This window comes from Anser cygnoides, chromosome 2, assembly GCF_040182565.1.
Source record: "Anser cygnoides isolate HZ-2024a breed goose chromosome 2, Taihu_goose_T2T_genome, whole genome shotgun sequence".
Taxonomy (NCBI): Eukaryota; Metazoa; Chordata; class Aves; order Anseriformes; family Anatidae; genus Anser; species Anser cygnoides.
Genome location: NC_089874.1, coordinates 20,104,640 through 20,128,761, shown reverse-complemented (window position 1 = coordinate 20,128,761; position 24,122 = coordinate 20,104,640). Strand labels below are relative to the sequence as shown.

The window sequence follows — 24,122 nt, the reverse complement described above, 5'->3', positions numbered from 1 at the left end:
AAAGCTAATCCAAAGAAAGAAACCAGCAATTATTCATCCTAAACTCTGCTGATTCAGCAACTCAATTAGAACTGCCTTTCTCAAGCTGCAAACTTTTCAGATTGTTTTCAGAGTTGCTGTGCCCGTCCTCCCCCCGAGACAGAGACCTTCCCCCGAGCAGCCCTGCCTCGACTCTCGGGCCTGCAGCCTTTTTTTTTTTTTTTTTTTTTTGCCTTTTTTTTTTTTCCCCTTTCTTTCGGAGGGGCTGGGGGGGAGGGAGGGAAACAGTTAACCTCTTGAAGCGTATTTCCTCCAAATAAAACCAGTGAACTTACAAACGGAGAGGAAACCGTGGGTAACTCTGCAATAATTCAAAGTGTATGGAATCAGGAATTTTTAAACAGTGTTTTTAATTGAAAATAAAGCTAAAGCATGCTTTTCAACAGTGCAAATTTCCATAATTTTGATTTACTGCTTCCATCATCACAATATATTATACCAGCATGTCTCACCGAGGGCTAGACTCTAGAAGTCTGCCTGTTCGACTATTTCGATATTAAGTGCAAATATAGATAATTGCCTCTGATTGTCACGTGCAGTAGAAACGTTTCTGCTACATAGAGAGGATGGTATGGAAACAAAAAACAACAACAATCAAATCGCAAGAGATGAGGATAAAACCGGGCAGTGTGCTACGGTAGAAATGCCTGAGTTTTGGTGCCAGAGAGCTCTGAATAACATGGTATTCTCATTTTGGGTATTCTCGCCACTTATGGCCTCTCGTTTCACTTTCTGTGTTGTATTTACTGCTTTGCTATTTCCTCCAGCCAGCGTGAGGGGCTGGACCATAAATTGTACTGCTATCCGGGCAAATATTTTAGTTGCTTTGCAAGTTTGTAAGGGGCATGTTCAGACCACAACTTAAGTATGACATTAGTGGGTAACAGTAACCTTATTTAAGACCTCTGGGTGAAACAAAAAAGGCTTTCCAAATGCAAAGAGTGGCTGTACAAGTAAAAAGACACCCTTTACCAAAAATAGAATTCCACATTTATTTACTGGTTTCAGATGAGGCAGCTTTTCCCAGTCCTGGGGTCGCAGGCGGACCCCAGCCTTTGCAAACCGGAGAAAAACGAGTAAGTGCAACTGCTCTTAGAAAAAGACACCCCTGCACCCGAAAACAAAGCTCCCGAAAAGTAGGCTGCTGCCACGTTGAATTATAGTGAACCCTTACTGTGCAACCATGTAACTTAACAAACTTTAACTGAATTAACAGTTAGACTTCCATTTTCGAAATCTAGTGCATAAATTTAATGGCTCATTCTAATATTTATTATTCAACCTTTTGACATTTATTTGCAGCAGTTGAATTGAGGTACTGGTGCATTATTAGCATTTAAACAGTAAAGTGTTCCAGCTCTACCATAATAACTGAGTTTAACTTGAGTCTTTAGCCTGAAGTACTCTGTGGAATGTAACCAAAAAAAAAAAAAAGGCAAAAAAAAAAAAGCACCAACCAACCAAAAACAAAAACAAATGAAACAGTAAAAAAATAAAAAAATAAAAAGACCCAAAACAAAACAAAAACCACGGTTGTAACGGTAAAGAAAATAGTAATCCGGTTTCTGTCTTCACAATGTGATAAAACAGGATTCCAAAAGCGTGTATAGCATTAATGGGCTGGTACAAACCATCCTGCAGAGTTTAAAAACGTAAGAAAGTTAAAGGTGGTTCAAGAAAATATTTTCCAAACTATTTTATTAATTAAATTTCCTGAATTTGTGGCTAGGTGGAAGAGGTATTGCAGAACCGCCCAGCTGCCATTTCCATACAGGATGGGCCTTGTGAGGTGGTTGGGAATCCTTAGTGGTGTTTAAGGAATAAGCTGGCAACAAATCCCCATCATTGCCAATAATTAGTGATGGTGGACAGGGAAAATTTGCCATGAAATTAAATGGCCTTTTCACTGCTGATGCTACATTGCTGGCTACCCTTTTGCGTCTATTGTTAACTGTAAAATCATCCAGTGTTCCTTCATGTGTCTCAATTTTACCTGTAGGACGTGGGCTTCGAGCTGATTTCAAATTTGGTTTGACTGGAGGAGTCTGCAGTACAGGTCGCTTTCCCAAAACCAGTGTCCTGTAATTTTTTCTCACCCTCGCTCCAAATTTATACTCCCCATCCTCAGGTTTTGGAGTACCTAAAGTGCATGAGAGGACCTGACTCTGAGTCAGCGGGTTTAAGGAAGTGGTTTCTTTCTCAGTGCATGCAGAATCTTCCTTGGCTGTTAATAAAGCGTCCTGGTTATTACTCTCAGTCACACCGTAAAACTCATCCTTAGTATCATTGCACTCACACTTTAGCTTATGTGTTGTAAGGTCAGGCTCATACTCGTCGTTCGCACTGCTGTCCTCTATTTTGATTTTAATGCTGTGCAGGAATGGCAATGCCTTATTGCCTGTATCAGTGCACTGGAGCTCAGCTGCTGCTGCCCCTGGAGAAGCAGCATCCTCCTCAGGATCAGTTTGTAAAGAGGGCAAATCCGTGGCAAATTCAATACAATGAGGGATTTTGGAATCTTTCTCTGAATTTGCAGCCGCTGATGAAGAATCATTATTTAAGAACCTAGCAGCTATTGTATTGTTATCTGCACAGTGTGTAGTAGTTGCTTGAAGGCATTTCCTTGCCTCTCTGAGTATTCTTTGTTGTGGAAATGCATTGTTTGTCTTTGGGCTAGGTGAAGAGGCCCCCTTTGCAACACAGTTAATTGTTAGGTCAGTACTCTTGGCATTATTGGAAAATTCAGAGTGTGGGAATGTGAGCTCAGATACCCTATCAGCTCTTATCTCCGCGAAGCAGCTCCCCAGGCCGCCGGAGCAGCACAGCAGCGCCGGGCCGGCGGGAGCCCAGCCGGGGCGGCCCCACTCCTCCGGCGGCTCGGGCTCGGCTCCGCCGGGAGCGGCGCGGAGGGCGGGCGGCCCGCCGGGCTCCGCCGGGGCCGGGGCCGGGGCCGGGGCCGGGGCCGGGGCCGGGGCCGGGGCCGGGGGCCGGGGGGCGGCGGCGGCCAGATGGTACAAGAAGTTGGCGTGGACCACGCCGGGCGGGTTGCAGAAGCTGGTGCGCCTGAAGCGGATGCTCTGCACCGAGACCTGGCTGGAGACCGAGCTGGAGTCGGAGTCCGAGGTGCTGTCCTCCTCCTCCTCCTCCTCCTCCTCTTCCTCCTCCTCCTCCTCCTCCTCTTCCTCCTCCTCCTCCTCCTCCTCCTCCGAGCTGCCCTCGCTGGACTCCGAGCCGCCGCTGCCCTCCTCGTCCTCCTCCTCCTCCTCCTCGTCCTCCTCCTCCGAGCTGCCCTCGCTCGAGCTCGACAGGCTGGAGCCGCAGTCCGAGTCGTGGGCGGCGCGGCCGGAGCAGCAGCTGGACTCCGAGTCGCTGCTGCCGCTCTCGGCGAAGCCGGCGGCGGCCGGAGGCGGCGGCACCGGCGGCCCCGGCGGCGGGGGCCCGAAGCCGGGCGGCAGCGGCAGCGGCAGCCGCGGGGCTCCGCGGGGCCGGCAGGGCCGCGGCGCCGCCAGGGGCCGCCGGGCGCCTCCGGGGGGGCCCAGCACGCCCGCGGCGGCGGCGGCGGCGGCGACGGCGGCGGCGACGGCGGCGGCGGCCGCCCCGTGGCGGTGGCGGCGGCGGCGGCGGCGGCAGCGGGCGGGCAGGGGCGGGGGCCCGGCGGCCGGGAGCCGCGGCCGAGCCGCGGAGGAGGCGGCGGCGGCGGCGGCGGAGGGAGGGGGGCGGGCGCGGAGGGGCGCGCAGCCGCCCGCCGCCGGCGCCGTTTCATAGTGAGCGGGGGGTTTGCGAGGCGCCCGGGCGAGGTCTGGGTGGCTGTGGCCAGTGTATTTACTAAAAATGTGAGGTAGGTGAGAGGCCGGCAGCGAGGCGGCGGCCCCCGGCCGCAGGGCTTTCCTCCGGAGCGGCAGCAGGGGCCGGGGGGGGTCGCTGAGCCCCAGCCAAAGTTTGTTCTCCTTCCAGAAGCCGCAGAAGGGGTCGGCGGCAGCGGGCTCCGGCCGGAGGTCGCTGGAGGCCAGAGCCCGGCCGATTTTCCTCCGTTTCGTCTTGAGGACCCGCTCGGTTTTGCAGGATGTGTACAGGGCTTCCACGTCCTCTCTGGAGATCAGGGTGCATTTGGCGGCGTGGAAGGCGATGGAGTTGATGGCTTTGAGTTTCCTCAACTCCTCCAGGTCGCAGTGATGCTTTTTGACTTTTAAATGATCCATTCGCTTGTGCACGGTAGTTCTCGGGATGTTTTTGAGCAGGTCTGTAAAAACCTGGGAGAGTGCAAACATTTGCTTTCCTTTAATGATGAGGTAGCCGAGCCTCACGCCATCCACCTCTTCAAAACCCGACTTCAGGTCTCCCATTTCGTGAATTAAATTATTCCCAGCATTTGCAGAGAGAGAGAGAGAGGAAAAAAAAAAAAAAAAGGAAAAAAAAAAAAAGAAAAAGCCACACACACACAATCCTCAGCCAGATGCTGTATTTGTCTCAAGGCATCCTGCTAATAAAATATAACAAAGGCTGTTATTCCTGGTGAATGAAGTGCCAAACTTTAGACGAAATTAAAAAAGAAAAAAAAATAAATTAAAAAAAAAAAAAGCCCGTGAGACTACAATCGGTGTATAATCTTAAAAATCAGGTTTGCCAAAGTGTTTCTCTAAGTTGCTGCTGAAGATCAGTACCTGTTCCCTTTCATTCCCTGCTTTTCCATTGGAAACTATGATAATGGAATGTGAAGGGAGGAAGAGAAAAGAAATGCAGCTGCTATTCCCGCCGCTGCTTTAGCTACAAATAAAATGACAGAGTGAAGTGAGCTCGTCCGGAGACACCTTCATCAATTAATTCCCCTAAAGCCAACGCTGATTGGACACTCCTGACAGGTGATGCAATAAAAATTGATATTCCACCCCTTCCCCCAAAAAATCTCCCACTAATTAGCATACCCTTATACTGCCACCTCCCCTCCCAAAGTAAATAATACAGTTAGTATATAAATCTTTCTATTAAACAATCTGAGCTCAAATACACTCAGACCTCTCAGACTTCCTCCTCGCTAGCTCCAGACGAAGGATTTGCACGCTTTTTCCCGTGTCGTTTCGTGTATTTTCAGGCTCTTTCGGCCGAACGGTGCTCTTTTGTGCACGCCGTGGTTTTAAAGGACATAAGTCTGATCGTGGCGGTGGAAAATTCTTCGGTAACGTAACCGTTTTCAGCTGGTATTTTATTCTGCATTGTGCGGAAAGCGAAGCTTAGCGAAAACGTGCAGAACAGCCTGGTATTTCCCTTCCTGGAGCTCCGAAGTTAAAGGCTCGGCTGTTAACGAGAGGGAATACTTACATTTTCGAGTTTCTCTTGATTTTCCTCTTCTGCTTAATTAGCTTTTTACAGCCGGGGACTAAGGTTATTTCGCTGCCTGGATATCGCGGGTCCCCGCACCGCGCCACTGTACCACTTTTAACCGAAATCCTGCCTGTAACGTTGCGGGAGGGGGGAGGAGGAGGACGTGGGCTCACGTCAGACCCATAACAAAGCATAGATAAGCCAGAAATGTATACACTTTTCACAATTAACCGCGCCGGATCACGAGCTGGAATGCCCTATAGTCCCCGAGCCCACGTCAGGATTCCTGCGTGCTGATTGCTTCCAGCAGAGAAAGGAGAATGCGAAATATCCAAGGTGCTTCCAAGAGGCTTTACGTAATGACAAAAAAGTGCTGGCACACACAATGTACGGCACCGCAACGGGCTAGGATGCTCCTGCTCTGCAGTTCGCATCTTCAGCTCGGGGTAGCCCTGCCGCAGCTTTTTGATGTTCCATTCACAGCAGCCCCCTGAAATCAATCCGGAGAAGCAGCGCGAAGGTTTAACCTCTTCGGAGAAACGTGAAATTATTCGAGTGTCAGCCACGACGGTTTCGAAAAACGTTGCGATAGCTGCGTGCCTCTTCCTTGTCACACTGAAATGATGCTCGCGGTTTGCACGTTAGGCGCTGCAAAATAAAAATAAAAATAAAAAATCACCAGGCTCTGCCGTGCATCCAGCGCTCAACTGGCTGCAAACACGAGCACTTTTATGTATCGCTGCACATCCAGAATTAGACATATCCGTGAGATTAATGAGACATCTCAGATTTCTGGGACTTGGCAAAAAAAAAAAAAAAAAAAAGAGAGGGAAGGAGGAAAAAAAAAAAAAAAAAAGGCTTCAATTCCGAATGTCAATATCCACTCCGTGTATTGGCAACATGGTGCGGGGAGTTCGCGTTACCCCGTCAGGTAGAGCTAAAATAAAGAGCGCGATCGCCCTGCCAAAAAGGCAGCCTCGCATGCCAAGGCGAAATGCAGGCGAGCCCCCAGTTTCGCAGGAATTCTAGAGAGACCTGGGAATTTCGAGGAGTGCATCCGGAAATTGAGGAAGTCTATTGAAGGGAGCCTCTAACTCGGAGGGCAGAGATTTAGGAAAGTCAGCCCTGGACTACTGTTGCTCTCCGCGCAGACGTAAAAAAATCGCCGCTGTTCAACTTAATCCATGTGTGCACGAAACCGCCGTGGCTCCTTCTCCCCTCGGGAAGCTAAGGAGAGCCTTCCCGTCCGAGAAACCGGAGCTAGAGCGAATTACATTTCGTCCCTCGAATTAGCAAAGGCTTCACTGGGTGGATCTCGTGATATTTCAGCCTTTAAACGCGCCCGAGAGGCAGCGGGGGAACAATGCCTCGTCGCAGCTAATGCCAGCCGCCGGGGCAGCCGGCGCTGCAGCTGGCCGGAGCAGCGTGCGCCTTTCGGGAGGGAGGCATCGAGCCGTGCTCGGGGGGCTGCGAGCGAAGTTGCGAGGGAAAACAGCTGCTCCCGTTAAAAAGGAACCATCGTGGTCTTTCTAGAGCGAGAGACAATAAGGGTCGTTTCAAAATTCCTCCTGATGTACTTATACGCCGCCAACAACCCCCCCCCCCCCCACCACACACACACACACCACCCCCCTCCCCGCTGCTCTCCTCCCCCTGCTTTAAGGTTAAGGCTAGGGAGTCAACAGTGAGGGAGCAGTAAAGTCCGGGAAAGCTTTTCAGCAGACATAAAAAAAAAATAGGAAAAAAAAATAGAAAAAAAATATAAAAAAAGAAAAACACAAAACACCCCCCTTAAAAAAATAAAAATTAAAATAATTTTTTAAAAAAAGAAAAAAAGAAACAAGGGAAATAAAAGCCCCTCTGGGCTGCAAAGCCCTTCATCTGCAGGCTTTTGGGGTGCTTTGGGCTCCTGTGCGGGGGCTCGCAGGCAGGGCCGCCCGCAGTCCCTGCAGCTGACAGCCTGGCAGCGGGATCCGGCAACTATTTCAAAAATGCCTCCTTTTTGTTTGCTTCATTCCGGCGCTATCCAACGCCTCGGAGCAGGAGCGGCTATTTGGCCGAGCTCTGCTCCCGGCTAGGCACAGCCCCGAGCCTCCGGGTGGAAGGGGAGAGGGGCGGCGGGCGGCGTGAGCCGCCCCCCGTACTTACGGGCACCCGCACGCCCTCTGAGCCGCATCCCTCTCCCCGGCTCCCCCGGAGCCCTCTGTTCCTCTACTTCTCCAGCGGGTTTTTGCGTGCGAGGCGAGCCAGGCGGCTCTCCCCGGGCCAGCAGCACACGTTGTGCATCCGGGGTCGTCTTGGAGCCCGCCGGGGGAGAGCCTGATAAAGGGCCGCCGGGGGCCCCTTGCACACGCACACGCACACGCGAGGCAGGGCACTTTGGGGTGGGTTTGCACGCACGCAGGGGACGGCGATCAATAGCGAGCCCCGTTTAAGGCCGGGGTTGCGAAGGCGAAAGGCGGCCGAAAGGATTAAAATTAAAACAGAACAACAACAACAACAAAAAATCGAGGTGCCTGGTAGCAATTAGGTGCAAAGTTAGGCACTAATTTACTCGCTCGCAGCCTGCGTGGACGCCCGCGTGGCGGTGTGCCGTGCGTGTGTGCGCGCAGCCGGCCGGACGCGTGGCCCTCTCTGGAAACCGAGGGAGTTTCTTTGTTAATTCCGTGGCCGGTGTCCCCCTCAGTCGCGATCAAAGATGAACATGATTAAAGGCACGGAGGTTTGGCTCGCCTTTCTGCAGATCAGGAGGCCCGGAGATGCCCGCTTTTGCCAAGCCCGCCTGCATGCAACTCCGCGGAGTTGTGAGCCCAGGGCGCGCACACACCCACCCCGAGACTATCAATCAAACGTGCTCCTTTTCACGTTGAGTAGCGTGCAATCTGCAATCTCCACTCTATAGGCAGTAGCGTTTCAGTCTTGAAGCTGTCTGGCCGAAGGATAAACCTCATTAGGAAAGAAAGAGAAAAAATAATATTCATAATCCCTCGCCGTAGACCTATTCCCATTTATTGGGAATCGTATACTTTCATTTTTGTAAACTTGTGTTAAAATATACGTCCTCGCGGGGAAGCGCTTAACCACATTGTTCCAGAAAGAAAATGCACGTAGCGTTTGAAATACTCCTTTTACGCGATGTTTTGATTTATTTTCATAGGATGATTATGTTTAAATACCAGCGCAATTCAGCCTGACCTCTTCCTTCTGCAATGAAGTAATGCACACACCATTTACAGTCTTTTAAACGTGGAGTTGGGAAATGCAACAGCGATGTCCACCAGCAGTTGTACTAATGGGGAGAAATCTTTTGAAAATCTTCAGGAAAACCTAAAGAGGTCACGTGCATTTTCACACCAGGATTGCCACATTATTAGAGTCTTATTATTATTTATTATTATTTGTTAAGTGCTGGGCCGTGTCTCCAGGTATTGACAAGCATTAAATAAACCTTTTGCTTTCGCGGATCCGAGCAGAAATATATATTGCAAATGAGAACTTCTTTTCTAGCCCTATACCCTGCTTTTAGATATCGCTGTGCATATTTTGCTCAGGGAGGACACAGAAAGCAGCTAGAGGCTATCACAAAGAGTCCAGTAACGTAAATATAATAGGGTCAAAGAACAGTATAATGGGATCCTTCTGCTATTTTAAAGTCAGCCAAATGTGACTGTAGTACGTAAAATTTGCCGTAAATTCTGGTGTGACAACAAATGAGAACGTATAACTAAATCTCCTAAATATGTAGGACAAAGAAATGCCAACCATCAGCCCGAACAAAAAATCATAATCTGGCCAACACCGCTATGCCTAGGAGTTTCAGTGGGTATTTTCTTTTTCTTTTTTTTTTTTCATTTTTTTTTCCTAAACAAAGCAGCAATGTCGAATTCTGCCGAGTGCTTTTTAAGTTGTAATTTATCCGTGGGGGCTGGGGCGTCCCTTGCGCTTCGAATTTTGTGCAATTTTTAATGGTCGCAGGCTAAGGCTATTTCTTGAGCTTGCTGCTCCCGGTAGTTTTAAAATACTTTTTAGCTGGAGTTTCTGGACACATACTACATGCCATGTTGTTTACTGACCCATAATCAAAATGCAGTGACCTTCTACCCTTTTTTTGCCCCTTGACCCATGCTGAATTCAATGCAGCCTTTATAAATTTGCAAATCCTTGGACGTAAAGGGGATTTGGTGAGGCTTTGTTCTGAAAGGCTCCTAAAAGTTTGCATTTTTAATTAGACAAAGGTAAAGCAACAAACATTGGGAAATAAGATCCTCTCCTGCACATAGGTGATGGCTCGTAATTTCTCCGCCGGGGAGCTACATCCTAAAAAACATACCCTGCGAAGCGACAAGGGGTTGCGAGCAGAGGAGATCAGGAGGTTATGAATTGCACCAAATTAGCAATGTGGTACAAATCACTTCCATGACGTAAGGGCCGGCCAGGCCGCAGTCTTCCGGCGCTCCTCATCTCCAAGGACTGTGCGGATCCCGGTGACCCGGGGAGAGGCAGCGATTTGAGCTGGAGCTACAGGCGCATTCCCTTATCTCCTCCGCTATCAGTCAGCTTAAAGGACACCGTAATTATGATGGTGATAAAACAATGCCCGCTTATGTGTGCTGAATAAATAAAGGATGTTTACAGCCCTAGAATGTTTCAATTCCAATTAAACGCTATCAAAGAGAAGCCCCTCTCCCCCTTCTCCCCCCTCTCTCCCCCCCACGAGTCCCTATTTACCTTGGGGGCTGTAATGCGGCCCTGTGAAAGGAACCGGCCTTCCACTTTGCCTGGGGAGGGGGCAGGGGAGACACCAGGGGCCCGGGGGGCTCGTTTTCCAGCTGGGAAGGGGGTGTTGGGGAGGGGGGTCCCGGCCCCAGGCTGGGCTCCCCCGGCGCCCTTGGGTGCTGGGGTCCCGAGGAGCGGGGTCGCGCCCCCCCGTGTGTGTGTGAGCCTTGGAGACGGGAGGCTGGAAATCCATCCCATTCACTGAGACACCGGGATCATTGCAAATATTCATTGTATCAGCAAATCTCATCATAATCAGATTAAAGCAAGGGTTGGTTGGGGGGGATGTGTGGGGGAATTGCCCGTGCGGCTGGGTGCTAAACACCGATTGGGCTACAAAGGAATCAGAAAACGGGATCCTCTCGGATCTGGTCGCAAGGGGGAAAAAATGGAAGAAAAAAAAAAAAGGGAAAAAAATCCCAGTTTTTTTTGCAAGACAGGAGACACCGAGATTCTGCATCCACCCCCCGGGTAGTGCATTCCTCTCGGAGGTTGTTCCCCCTTAACCTTCACGGTTAGCATTTCGATGTGATGCTCCTGTTTGTTTGGTTGTTTGGTTGTTCCAAACTCCAGCCAGGAGCCCTCCCCGCTGAGGAATACACCGAGGTGCATTTTTACGTCACGCCGGTTTGCTCTTTGCTTGCCTCGTCCGAGGGCAGGGCTCCTCTACATTTTAGCTTTAAAATGCCTATTTCATGCGGCTGTCTGGGGTAGAAATGTTTATGTTTGGGATCAGAACCCAGCGCCTGCTCAGCTCCGCTGCCTGGATGCAGGCCCTCTGCCCTGGGCAGGCCCAGGCCGCCGGTGCCCTCAGCTCCCCCGGCAGGATCAGGATGGCCTCGGAGGGTCCCAAACGTGGCCGTTCACCAAGGCGGGGGGCTACAGCCTGCAACAACGTGCTCGGCAACTTAATCTCACGCTAAAAAAAAAAAAAAAAAAAAAGAGAGAGAGAGAGCGCGGAGCGAAAAAAGAGCGGAACACAAAACTCTCCCGACGGCTGCGGTTCACTTCCGAGGTGGACCGGGCATTTTAAAGCCGGCGGGAAGGCGTGCGTGTGGGGGCAGCGAGGAGGCACGGAGGTAAGCTGCTGGGCCTCGCCTCGCCGGCCCCGGCACACAATGCGGGAACAAAGGCGGCCGGCCCCGGGCCCGGGCCCTCCTCCCTCCCCCCGGGCCCGGCGGAACTTCGCCTCGGGGCTGCGGGGGGACGAGGAGAGGGCGCGGGCAGCGGGCCGGGCCGCAGCGCCGCGGATGGGGCCCGGGTGGGTGTTTGGGGTGTTTTTGAGGTGTTTTGGGGTGTTTTTGAGGTGTTTTGGACATGTTCTGAGGTGTTTTTCCGCCGGCCCACGTTCCCCGGGTGCCGGGAGGGGGAGGCCGGGACCGTGTGGAAACGGGCGATTATTGGCAAACGCAATAAATCGCAGCAAGGAGCGGGTGGGGGCGGGGAGGCGCGCACACCAGCGCGGCCCAGCGGCACCGCCACAAAGGGCGGCCGGGCAGAGCCGTGCCGAGCCATGCCGAGCCGTGCCCGGTCCCCTCCACACACACACACAGAGGCGGCCGGTGCGGGGCCGGGGACCGAGCCGCGGCCCCATTTCTCCTCCGGGGCAGCCCCGCCGAGCCCCAGCGTCCCGGGGCTGAGCCCCATCGCCCCGGTCCCGTCCCCGTGCGCCGCCCGCCGCCGGGTGCCGCCCGCCCCGCGGAGGCGCCGCCCGCCCTTGGCGCGGGGCCCGGCGGGCGCTGACCCCTCACCCCTCCCCCTCCCCCCGGCCGCTCTCCTACCCACAATTCCCCGCGCCGGCCGCGCTCGTGCCGCGCTCGAGCCTCCGGTGCCCGCCCCCTCCCTCCTCCCCCCCTCCCCGGTTCTCCTCAGCGCCCGCCCGGGAGCCGCGGCGCTAACGGGCGGCGGGGGCGGCCGCGCCTCGGGCCCCGGAGGGGTGTGGGGGGACACTGGCTGAGGAGGCCCCTCGAAGGGAAGGGGTGGGGGGTGCGGGGGGGGAGTCTCCGCCTGTTGAATATTGCGGGCGATCTCCCGTTATAAAGCACCTCGTCAGCGGCTTTCAGGAAATCAGACGTGACGTTAATCAAATCACGCGAATGTAAACATTTATAAGTTAAATCCTAATATTATGCAATTATTTAAATCGAGCCGCCGCGGCGGTGCGCGTGTGTGTGTTTTTTTTCCCCTCTCTCCTTTCCCGTGGCTTCCCCCCCTCCCCAGCCTTCCTGAGGCGGCCCCCCCCGGGGAGGAGGCTGCGAGTGTGGGGGAAGGAAATGGCGGCGGGGGGACCCCCCCCCGGGGGGGGGAACGGCCCCGGCGCTTCCTCTCCCCTCTCCCGGCCCGAGGGCGAGGGGCCGCGGGGGTCAGGGAGGAGAACAATGCTGCGCGGCCTTTTGTGTGCAGCACCGTCCCCTGAAGGGAAGAGGCGAGCACTGCAGCGCCCAGGTGCGGCGTCTGTAGTGCTTCCTCCTCTCCTGCTGGTAGTGCTCACGGCATGCGGGCGGCGGGCGGCCGGGGCCCGGGCCGGCCGGCAGCGGGAGGTCAGGGCGGCGAGCGGGGGGCCCGAGGGCTGCCCCGGAGCCCGGGATAGGCTCGGCTGGAGCAGCTGGCCGCGGGCCAGCCCGGTCACCCCCCCCCCCCCCCCCCCCCCGCGGCACAGCGCGCTGGGCGCTGCGGGCGGGAGAGTGTGGAGGGTGAGTAAAGCCGTGAGGGGAGCAGAGGGTGAAGCTGGGGGGAGATGGAAAGGCTGAGCCCGGCGCTCCGGGGGAAGCGGGCGGGGAGGTGCTCCCAGCTCCGAGCCCCTTGCTCCGAGCCCCCCCTGCTCCGAGCGCTGCCCCATTGTTCGCAGGCCGCTGCCTGCTGGAAGGAGAGGGGAGCTCCCTGCGCGCTGCCTCCGCTCGCAGCTGCCCCGGCCCCGGGCGGGTCCCGACGCCAGCCGGTGTTGGTCTCTGACGCGGCAACTCGGGGGGTTTCCAGCGAGAAATCGGGTAACTGAGGAGCTGAGGGCTGCCGAGGCGCTGGGGGAGCTCCTGCGAGGCTGGGACTCACGTGTTACGGCAGAGGGGAAAAGGCCCGCTGCTGCCCCGGAGCCGGGCGTGAAGGAACATCTGCTCCCGGGTGGATTTTAGAGAGCGGGACTCCTCGCAGGAATGGAGAGAAACAGCCCCGAGCCGCAGGATTTGGAGTAATAAATGTAGCCAAAGAGAAATTTGGAAGGAACTCGTCTTAATGGTCTGTTTATAAAAATGAAGATTAATCTTATCCTGTTTCGTTTAAACTCCGTGAAGTCTGGATTTTTTTTTTCCAAGTGATTGTTGTATGTCGGTTTTAAAAAAATTGTTTTATAGGAAAAGTGTGTCTTTTTTTTTCTTTTTTCTAAAAAATAACTACAAATCAAATTGTTTCGGTGCGCCACTCAGACCTGCAGTTTCTCCTATATTTACGTAGAGAAGAACCGACTAACTCCATTTTCAAGAAAATTTCCAACAAGTGCCCTTGATCTTCTAAGGCAAAAAAAAAATGTGTCTTTGCACGTTGTTTCTTGAAGCTTAAATTAAAACGGATAGGGGCTCGTGTTTGATAACGAAAGGATTTCTAGAGAACTTTTTTTTTATTTAAAAAAAAAAAAGAAAATCCTTTCTAGGAGAACCGTGATTATTTTTAGCAAGTTATTTTAGAGTTTGTGGGAATTGATTTGAAAACATTAGAATTGATGTCTAGCTATTTTTTTCTAAACGTATCACCAAAAAAAAACCAAAACATTTTACATATTCTGTGAGTAACAAGTAAAAGAAGTTAACGGATGATGTTTACAGATAGCACCTAGCTGAAAATAATTCTAAAGTGACTTTCCCCCCACGCACACACTTGGGAAGTTGCATGCTTGCAGTCATTGTTTAAGATAATACAGTTTGGGACTTCTCTTTCACTCTGTAAACTTGCAGTCTTTTGTGGGATTCCTCCAAATAAAAGCCCGATTCAGTTCAGATGGTAAAAAGCATCTATGTTACTCGAAAGCCGAAGATACAAGAAATAGTTAATAGGAAAGCACCGCTCTGGTAATATCTCGAGGCATTAACTTTAAAATCGAGGGGAAAAAAATTTTTTTGTTTTGCTTCTCCTACTTGAGTATTCCGGAGATGCATTTACTCTTACTTGCTCCCTGGTAATTTTCAAAAGGTAATTGCAAATTTAGAAAGCGTCCTTCAAAAAGACATTTAATGCTGTTGTATTTCCTGAAACGATATATTACTATTGGAAAACTATTTTATTGAAAAGGAAGATTAAAAAAATAGGGAGAGACCGTTTGTTGCCGTTCTTCATTGCTGTTTATGTTGTTTTTGTGTGGAATGCGTCGACGTGTTTCGTATATTATATATTTTTTCCACAAAGGAGCATTGTTGTTACTTTTAATTGGGAAGTACCACGATATAAAAATTACCCACATTCCCGACTCAGAACTACCATAGTAAGATTGACAAAAAGTGATCCGAGGCTTGCGCGCTTAATTCGCCAGGAATGTTAAGCTTCCCAGATACACCCTATGTGGTCAAGTTAGACTTTCGCTCTTCGACAGTTTTTAATGGTCAAAATCGTAGAAGAAACGTATGTATGTATATATGTGGGGAATTGAAATTAGATGGTAACTAGCAGTGGGAACAGAGCTCACTGATCGAAAGACTTTTTTTTTTTTTTATTGCATTTGGCAACCTCTTTCTTTCAGAGACACAATACAATTAATTAACATATTCTGGGGCGTGTTTTTGAGATTGGGAAGTGGTGGCCCCTTGTTGAGAAGAAAACACTTTAAATAAAAAAGTAACATTGTTGTGTCCAAATGGTACTGGGAAAAGCAGAGTAGGATTGCTTATACAGCCCACGGATGCGGTTGATTTACTCCAATTTGCTTTAGCATATAACAAACCAGCTTTTCCTTTCCCACGCCTATATTAGATATATGTGTTTTGTTTATACAAATCCATCTAAAATAGGTCTGTATTTAAGGTATTTGATGGGAAATTCAGCATGTCGTTTCTCGTATTTATTGTGTAGTACAGATACGATGCCTAAATTGAAATCAAATAAATGTGACCTGTGACACGATACAGTATCACACTGCTGATCATAACACAACAAACACGAAAAAAGGCTATTAATTTATATGGAATGTTAATTTAGCAAATCCTGCATGGAGGTATGCCTATACGAGAAAAGTAATCTGAGGCTTGGTTTTGTTATGATGCGACGTAAATGTATTTAATAAAAATCCAATGAATTAATACATATCTCATAAAATCCAAACTTTGAAATGAATTATTCTTTAAAGAAAACTCTTATGTTATGTTTAAGGCGGATATAATCTAAATTCCAGAGTTTACTAACCCAGCTTTTCAGGGCTTAATAAAACATTAATATTCAATATGGTTTGCTAGAAGTTTATTTCAGGTTCTTTTGTATCGTACTGTAATTATCATTACTTTGACTTGACTCACATAAAAATGTGGTTAACATTTAAATGCCTTTTTAATGTAGAGAATTATAAATTAACTGTCACATTTAAATCTTTTAACTTCTATCACTTAGGGAATGTTAAGTCTTTTAAAAGGAAATAATCACTGTGCTTAAAGATATCCTGTGCTAGGATCCCTTATTTAGAATTTTGGTTGAGATTGTTCATTCAAAGAAAATCCCTTGGTTCGTGTTTACTGTAAACCTCAGTCTGAAATTAACATTTAAATGCCAACATTAGTAACAGAAGCAGTACTTGAAAACCACCAATTTTATCCATTGCTGCTAGTTAAGTGGAATTTACCAAAGTCTCCAAAGGTGATAATACAATTAAAAACAAGAAAATGAATACAATAGTTGGTGAAATTACTTCCCCCTTTCTTTGCACTCTAAGGAATTACAAAATTTGTAATTATGTTCACACAAAAGAAAAGAGCACAACATATGAAGAGGCATGGTGTCCAGGAGATGCACTGACGTGACCTTTGATGCTACTACCTGTACTTGCATAGCGTGTAAATATATAACATGCAAACTCCCAGTGAAGAAGTGACTGCACCTTAAATGTTAAAAACATTTTAATTATTCAGTAAATTGCACTTGGATAAGTATTAAATACAGATTTGGCTGTTATGTTAGAGAATAGAAGGGAAAAGAAAACTTTACTTAGTATAATTTGAGAGTAAGCATGTAAAGATGCATTAACATTTTTAATACAGGTTCTGTAGACATGCTATATCCTTCAAAATTGAACATGGATAGAAATAATTTGTTGGATCCAAGGCGGACTGTCATTTAAAACACACTACGTGCAAAGGTCAACACACAAGAGTCGCATTCTATTTTGTGTAAAGTGACCATTTTGCTACTGCCTTCCCGGGAATGAAGCAAATGCCCACGATTAGAATGTATTTCAGTGAAGACTGTTAATGATTTAAACCCACAGAAACAAAAGGCAGACAAACATCAATCTATTTTAAATAGATAAACAGGAGATATATTATTCTACATATTGAGAATTGCTCGGTTACTGCAATTTGCCCGGCCTCAGTTGCATGTTTAGCTGTGCAGCATGTATCCTTTTGCTCATAGGTAAAGATCAAAGCTTTCTCAACAAAGACCCAAACTGAAAAAGAAGTAAAAATTGCTGTGAGAAAATTGCTTTAAAGAACTTGCTGTAAAGAAGCGAGTTTTCCCACTCTACAATTCCAACTCCAATGTCAGTTCATGTTTTCTAATATAGTATGCATTCAATGTAAAATCTATGCGTTGTTGTTGTTGTTGTTGTTATTCCTGGAAGACTCCTCTGATGATTATATCCAACTGATAATGTGGTTTTGTAAATGAAAGACTTTTTCTTGTTTGGTGCTTTGTTTTATTCACCAAACTTATGGTGATTTTGCACATTATAGGAAAAAAAATAGTGGAATTTAAAGCAAGTATTCCAATCTTAGCATTATTGTTGGAACTGATCAGTTGGTAGTAAAAAATTAAGGTGAATACCTCTTTATTTTTGCTAATGAAGCTAAAATGCTATGCAGTAAAGTATGTTAATATTTTCTTCAGGGATCCCTTAAACTCTTTAAAACTGTTTGCATTTGGATAGCGTAATTTTCACTCACTCGTGCATTCATTCTGTTTGAAAAAGTATCTAAAAAAATATGAATACATATAATCTTGTTGCATGATTTTTATAATCAAACTTCTTTTGCTCTTAGGTTTTGTAGATTTCTTTTAAGACAATTGGATTTTCTCCTTGCATTTAGATTAACAATGAAATTATTCATTCTTACTCACTGAATTATATTCCTCTCTAATTATTTTAATCTCTTATATATCACTATAAGAAGGACAGGCTTCTTTTTTTCAAAAAGAAAATTGGCCTTCTGTGTCATGTCAATGCTTATTAAATACTACAATCATAAGAACATATATGCTACAAGATTTTATGTTCTGATTCCATAGCTGTTACAGGCTTAGCGTTTGCAGTATTTAGTGGTAATGCATTTCTTTTCCTATTTTGCATTTCAAAGGTCTCCTCTAAATGATTGTTTTACAGAACTATCAAGAGGTTATCTAAATTTTTCCATCAAATATTACACAGTACCATAAGGTGGTAGTCATGGAGTTTCTTTCAGTCCATGTACATTCTTTGTATTGAAATAATTAAACAGAAATCCATAAAAAAATACAAAAAAAATGTTTTATTAAATAATTGAATGTATTAGGCTTGACTGAATTTTGACCAAAGCAAAATTTCAGGATGTTCACTACTGAGCTGATGTTACATGGTGTGAGATTAGAGTATTTTTATTTGAAAACCACACAGTAGGTTTATCATGAATACGTTCTTGTTGCCTCGGTGCGGCTTTAATCAAGTTGTTGCAAAGTGATTAATTTTTTCTTTGGTGATGTTTCTTTATAAAATTTAAAATTGAGCTTCAGAATTGCTAACATGAAAAAAAAAAAAAAGACCTGGGAATTGTACTAGTTGCTTTTCAGAGAAGATATTGCATGAAGACCTTCTCAATGAATTAAAAAAAAAAAAACGGGAAAAAAATTTACAATTGTTTGTTACGATACAAGCTTACTATATGTGTAAATTCATCCAACAAATTAAAATATACTTAATATATTTTCATTTTAAAAGGATATTTATTTTAATTTACCTGTCAGGGAAATAAAGGACAGATTTGCTGCTGTACCATGATTTTTTTTTTCTTGTCAGGGTTAACAGAATCATTGAGAATGCTTTTTAAATTAGATGTCATTTTCTTGACAAGAATGAAGAAGGGCTGGGACACTGTATCTATCAGCTCCAAATAATTTGCGTTTTTTAAAACACTAGGATATATTAATTGCTTTATTTCCTTACAAAGTAATTGCTTGCACCTGCAATTTTCAGGGTATTCTTAACAAGCTTTAAAAGTAATAAAAATAGTGTTGTAAGTATGTTTTATCATATAAATAGTTTATGTTCAAATTTGTATTCTTCACTGTTGAGATAGAACATTCTAGTGTGGGGTAGGGTTGTTTTGAGAGCAATAACTGAATTATTTTATACAAACTGAAACATACTAAGTTCCAATCCCTCCCCCCATTTATATTTTTTTTACATGTGCCTTAAAAATTTCTAAACTGCCAGAGATATTAGAAAATACATTTACAGAGAAATGGTTAGAATGTGTCCAAAATGGCTGTTATTCACGTATTTGGTTGGGCCCTTCATATAGGAAGCTACCTCCATCATTCCTGTTTTCCCTTGCCCTCCGTTCTTCTCCTAGCTATATAATTTCACTCAAAACTTTCAAGGAGAGAAGAGAAAAGAGCTTGATGTAAGATACCCTGCATACAAACTCGCAGACTAAGATGTCTCTAGAGGGTAGAGAGTTGTGCACATCCCACCTCTCCCTTACATGTAGTTTTTCTTCGTACTCCTGTACACAAGTGCAGATGTTTTCTTAGTTAACAATGTAGAAAATACAACCAGCCCTGCATGTGTATATAGAGGTCTAGGTAGCCGCACGTCCGGGAACGTAGTGATTTGCACAGATACTGCATCAACTATGCCGGCCTTGCAAAATCATCACCAAAAATACACAGTCCACGCACACATTCTGCTCGTCCGCCTTTTAGCATGGTAAGATAAATCACTGAGATCTTCCTCGCCCAACAAATAAATAAATAAATAAATAAATAAATAAATAAATAAATAAATAAATAAATAAATAACTGGCCCCGGGGCAAGCGAGTGAGCAGAATTTTGCAAGGCTGCATTTAATTTCTGCGAGCTCCTAACAATCGCCACAATTAGTTCCTTCTGCTATAGGCATACCTGCTTACAATGGAGAATTGAACGGCTTGAGATTTTCCTCTCTGACCACCTCAGCTCTGCCAGATTTGCTGTTTTTTTTTTTTTATTATTATTATTATTCTTTAATTACAAGAGACAACAGAATTAGAATTGTTCTATGTAAAATGAATAAACAAACAAACAAACAAACAACCCGACGCCCCCAAACAGGCACGAAACCCACGCCAGCTTCCAGAGCGGAGCGTCCAGCTCCGGGTGGGAGCAGGGAACAGCTGGGTTTGGGAGCTGTTTGCTTTTGTGTGTGCCTGCGGCCTCCCCGCTCGTGTGCCTGCCCTCCCGCACCACTTTCACTGCTGGGGCGGGGGCGGCCACGCGTTGCTGCACCCACGCGGGTTTTTCCTGGGGGGGAAGGAAGAAGAGCGGGATTTAATAACGCGTTCCTGCTGCAGCCCCATCGGAGGGAAAATGAGCAGGGCAGCAGAAGTTGAGGCGAGGGGCAGGGGGAGCGGAGGGCGCGTGAGTCCTGCAGGCCCGCCGAGGGGACATAAACAGGACGATAAAAGTTGGCAGCGGGAACGCATTAGCCCTGCGAGCCACGTCGGGGGGAAAATAAACAAGACAGTAAAAAAACGATTTCTGCGGGCTGCGGTGGAGGGGAGGGCGGGAATGGGGGCGAGTCCTCCAGTCCTCCTGAAGGGGGCATGAGCAGAGTGACATCGCGGGTGGGAGCGGGGCGCATGTCTGCCACCTCCCCCAGCCCACACGGCGGGGAGGGGGGCAGCAACAGGCCCGGGCTAGGCAGGGCAGGGCGGGCGGCTCCGCGCGGGCCGTCCCGAGCCGCGCCGAGGGGTTGCGGGGCCCGGCCCGGCGGCGCCGCCATGGCTCGCCCGGGGGACGCCGAGTGGCAGCACGCCGAGGTGGGTGGACGAGCCGGGGCGTGTGTGTGTGTGTGGGGGGGGGACACGGGCGGGCCGTGCCGGGCCGGGCCATCAGGTGTCCGGGCGGGCCCCGCCGGGCCGCCGTGTGCGCGGCGCTCGGAGCCGGTGGGGGGCGGCGGTGAGGGGCCGAGGGGGCCGCGCCCGTGCCGCGGGCGGCCCGGCAGCCATCGGCCGGGAGGAGGCCCGCAGGCCCGGGCCTTCCCCGCAGGGCCCCGCACTGCGCCTGCGCCGCGGCCCTGCCCGCCCGCCCGCTCCGCAGCGCGCCGCCGCCGCCGCCGCCGCCTCCGGGCTGCCCCTCGCCGCCCGCCGCCGCCTGACGCAGCCCGGCCGGGGGCGAGCGGAGGCCGTGAGGCGGCGGTCATGGGCCCCGCGTCCCCGCCGTGGAGGCGGCGGCGGCGGCTGAGCGACTGAGGGGAGGCGGCGCCGGGGGAGAAGGGGGGGGGGTTGGTCAGGCAGGGGGCGAAGCGCGTGTGCGGGGTGCTGACGGCGGTGTGTTTGACCCGCAGATGGTCTCCAGCGAGCCCCTGCTGCTGCCGGTGTCACTGGAGGGCGAGTTCTCCAGTAGCATGAAGGAGATGATCGGCGGGTGCTGCGTGTGCTCCGACGAGAGGGGCTGGGCCGAGAACCCGCTCGTCTACTGCGACGGGCACGGCTGCAATGTCGCAGTGCATCAAGGTGAGTGCGCGGGGGCAGGCCGCCGGCGGGGGTGCCTCCGGCCTCGCGCCTTCCTTCCTTCCTCACGCTCCCGGCCCTCTCCCCTCGGGCCTAGCTCCCTCCCAGCCCCCCCTTTCCCCTTCCTTCACCCCCCTCCACACCCCCGAGGCCCTTCTTGTCACCCGCGGAGCCCCTTCGGCCCCCTCTAGGGCCGCGTGCTCTCCGGGCTAACCCTTCCTGTCATCTTGTGGCCTTCCAGCCTGCCTGGCTTTTCCCTCATGAGAGACTTCCTACACTGTGACTTCCTGTATTATGACTACTAGAAAGGAAGAGCAGGACTTCCATTTTCCCCCCTCTTCCTCCCCTCGTACCTTTTCTGTGTTTATTATGCTTCCTCCTTTGCACCCTGTTAACAATCCCAGCTACAGCAGTCCAAAGACTTCAGAAAACTCCTTTCCTTTTTTGCAGAACTTCCTGCTAATCTCCGTTCTGGCAGTTGTTGCTGTATTTCTTTCTTACTGCGCTCAATTCCTGTCGTCCCTGCCTTTTCCAAGTTAGAAAAAATTACTCGAGGGGCAGCCAGTAGGTGAGGAGGGCGTAGGACCGGGAGGCAGCAGCGTGTAGGGAAGACTTAGCTGTCATGTGCTCGCTTCCCCTGCCTGCCTTTCCTTGAATGTCATTTGGCTGCTGGTGCCTGGTAGATGAGGAGACTTCCTGTTGTGGTTCTGCAGGAGGAGGGTGCCGCTCCGAACGGCTGATGAGGGATTTGTTTGGATTAGTAGAGGCTGGTTGGTTGGTTTCCAGCTCAGCTCAAGAGCTGGCATGTTCCCTGTATGTGTGATTGTTTTGTTTCTGTCAGTGGGTTGACCCTTCTTTTGAGAACAGAGGGAGGGACTGGATTCTGCTGCTTACGTTGTAAGAAAGGAAGTTGTGATGACTTTTGCTTTATGCGTAGCAGAAACAAGGAATAAAATGGTATCAACTACCAAGCAGTCATATGAACTCCGTGGTTGGTTCTTTGACTCCTTCTAGATGGTAAACAAATTGGAGGAGAGGTAAAATCCTAAATCCAGTTTATTAGTCTGAATGGCTAGTGCATGTGAAAATACTTTTAATGTCTCTCTCATACTTGGTCTTACAATATACGTTTTGGTGAAGATGACATGGCACATGTTTTTTACACGTATATGCTCGTTTGTAGACTGAGAAGTACTAATAATTAAAGAAGATGTGAAGAAGAATTCAGTTATTGGTGATGCTGGAGTTAGGTCAGAGAGGAGCTGAGAAGATCTGTGAAATTAGCCTGGTTTTGAATTAGTATTGTATTGTCTTAAGAGCTGAATAACGTTAACCAGCAAGTTATCTCTGCTTTCGTGGAACCCTAGGATCGTGAAAAAGAACACTAAAACACGAATACTTCCAGAAGTCATACCTGAGCCACCTATTATTTTTGCATTATCTTCGGCATCTTCCTTTGCATCTAGAGCCTCACTAATGGTTTCAGTGAACAAATTTGATGATAGCAGCAGTTGGGTGCTCGCATACTCGTGGAGCTGAAATAGCGGTAACAAGAGAAGTCTGTTTTGGGAAGTATTCCTCATATAGGGAGAGAATTAAGGAAGTTGGGTACAAGAATATTGCACTTCTGTAAGTTCAGGTCCAAATCTGAATTTGAATATGGAAGCGTGCAAAGTACTGCTTCTAAATCCAGATGCTGTTGTAGAGGCCTTAAGAGAAAGAAAACTGTATGTTTTGTCTTACTGTATCGGTAATGTTTTACATCTTGAATTTCATGTGTCACTGAAGATGGTAGAAGAAACATGTCCACTCTAAATTTTCTTGTTGTAGCCTTTCTGTATTCAAAGTAGTTATTGTCAAGATTAAAGCTGGTAGTCCTCCTTTGAAATTCAGGCGTAAGTATTCTCCACAAGACTTTCTGAACTGAATTTTTTTAATTATTATTTTCAGTTAGTTCAGAGGAATCGCTTTTTCCAGCATTAAGTCATTGGCAAGTTGTGGAGTACAATGTTCCTTAATGTGTTTAAAGAAGCTTTGCATAGTAGTACAAGTATGAAACCAAAGGAAGTCACGGAACTCGGTAAACGATATCAGAGCACAAACCTTTGGTGGGTGTTTTTTTAGGCTCTATATATTCTCTGTTCCATTTGCAGATAAAAGAGTACCTCAGCCTTGGTCTTTGCCCAACTTGTGTTGCCTTCGGATCTAATTGCCAGCTCTGTCTCTGAGTCGCATTCTGAAATTAGTTTCTCATTCTGCCCTGTCTTCTGGTAATTTAAATGTGTGATTGCACATTTAAAGTCTCCCACTTAATTTCTGGAGGAATTCAGAATTCCCCCCTTCCCATCTGTTGCTAATAGAAACGCAACTAAAACAAGATGTTTTCTCTCATGTTAAAGAACTTTATTGTACAGTGGAAAGGGGTTATCAAGATGGTTTGGTCTGTCAGTACTTGGATAACGTATTTGAAAACCTGACAACTGCTCTTAATATGACTGCATGTATGCATATAATAGGAAATAATTTCATTGATGTTTCCTTGTAGAAGGAAAGGTGCATTGGCCAGATGTTTTATATGCTACTACTGCATTGCTTGTTCTTTTCTTTTCCTTTTTTGGTATAGGCTAGCACAAAACCAACAATATTTTGGGATATCTACTAGAAGATACCAATATAGTCTCAGATTTTCTCAGAACTTTTAACTTACTAGATCTGGATTTTTTTTTTTAGTTATACACTAACCAATTTTTTATTTAAATAAAATATGGTCATTGGTAATTGAGATACTAAAAACATAATGACAGATTCAGGATTATTTTTGAGGAAAATTTTTGGCTTTGTTAATTGTTATTAGTCATTAAACCCATGAGGGTATAAGAACACAAGTGCTATGAGCAAATCTTAAAATTTTTTTACTCCATCAGCCATTCTTGAAGTTTCAAACTGTGTTTCAAAGATAAACAGTATTGCCAAATTGATAAACTCGGTTGAATTTCTTATCAAACTCCTGTTTTTACGTACTGTGAAGACATTGATGATAGTCTTGCAGAGAAATT

The 24,122-nt window shown here is 48.1% G+C and overlaps 2 protein-coding genes across 10 annotated transcripts in view; one reads left to right on the top strand and one right to left on the bottom strand.

The window, feature by feature from the left end:
- Positions 1 to 370: 370 nt before the first annotated feature.
- Positions 371 to 9,900, bottom strand: SKIDA1 (SKI/DACH domain containing 1). Of its 4 annotated transcripts, XM_066991624.1 has the most exons (3): positions 9,689 to 9,900; positions 7,507 to 8,304; positions 371 to 6,887 (listed from the first exon to the last, which is right to left on the bottom strand). In XM_066991624.1, exon 3 carries the CDS (start codon positions 4,380 to 4,382, stop codon positions 1,740 to 1,742), a length of 2,643 nt encoding a protein of 880 aa, XP_066847725.1. In that variant the 5' UTR covers positions 4,383 to 6,887; positions 7,507 to 8,304; positions 9,689 to 9,900; the 3' UTR covers positions 371 to 1,739. The 4 variants fall into 4 exon arrangements, with proteins under 4 accessions (XP_066847725.1, XP_066847724.1, XP_066847727.1 ...); XM_066991623.1 differs by lacking the exon at positions 9,689 to 9,900 and having other exon boundaries at positions 7,507 to 9,186; XM_066991626.1 differs by lacking the exon at positions 9,689 to 9,900 and having other exon boundaries at positions 371 to 6,006; positions 7,507 to 9,186.
- A 1,296-nt stretch (positions 9,901 to 11,196) lies between these two features.
- Positions 11,197 to 24,122, top strand: part of MLLT10 (MLLT10 histone lysine methyltransferase DOT1L cofactor) — a 129,679-nt gene continuing 116,753 nt past the window's right edge. Inside the window, exons 1-2 of one of the 6 annotated variants that reach the window (XM_066991621.1) lie at positions 11,197 to 11,213; positions 20,901 to 21,069. In XM_066991621.1, the coding sequence (XP_066847722.1) occupies positions 20,901 to 21,069 (169 nt within the window). In that variant the 5' untranslated portion in view covers positions 11,197 to 11,213. Of the gene's footprint in view, positions 11,214 to 20,194; positions 20,374 to 20,655; positions 21,070 to 24,122 lie in introns of those variants that run through there. The other 5 variants (XM_048061732.2, XM_048061730.2, XM_048061731.2 and 2 more) reach the window with 5 other exon arrangements.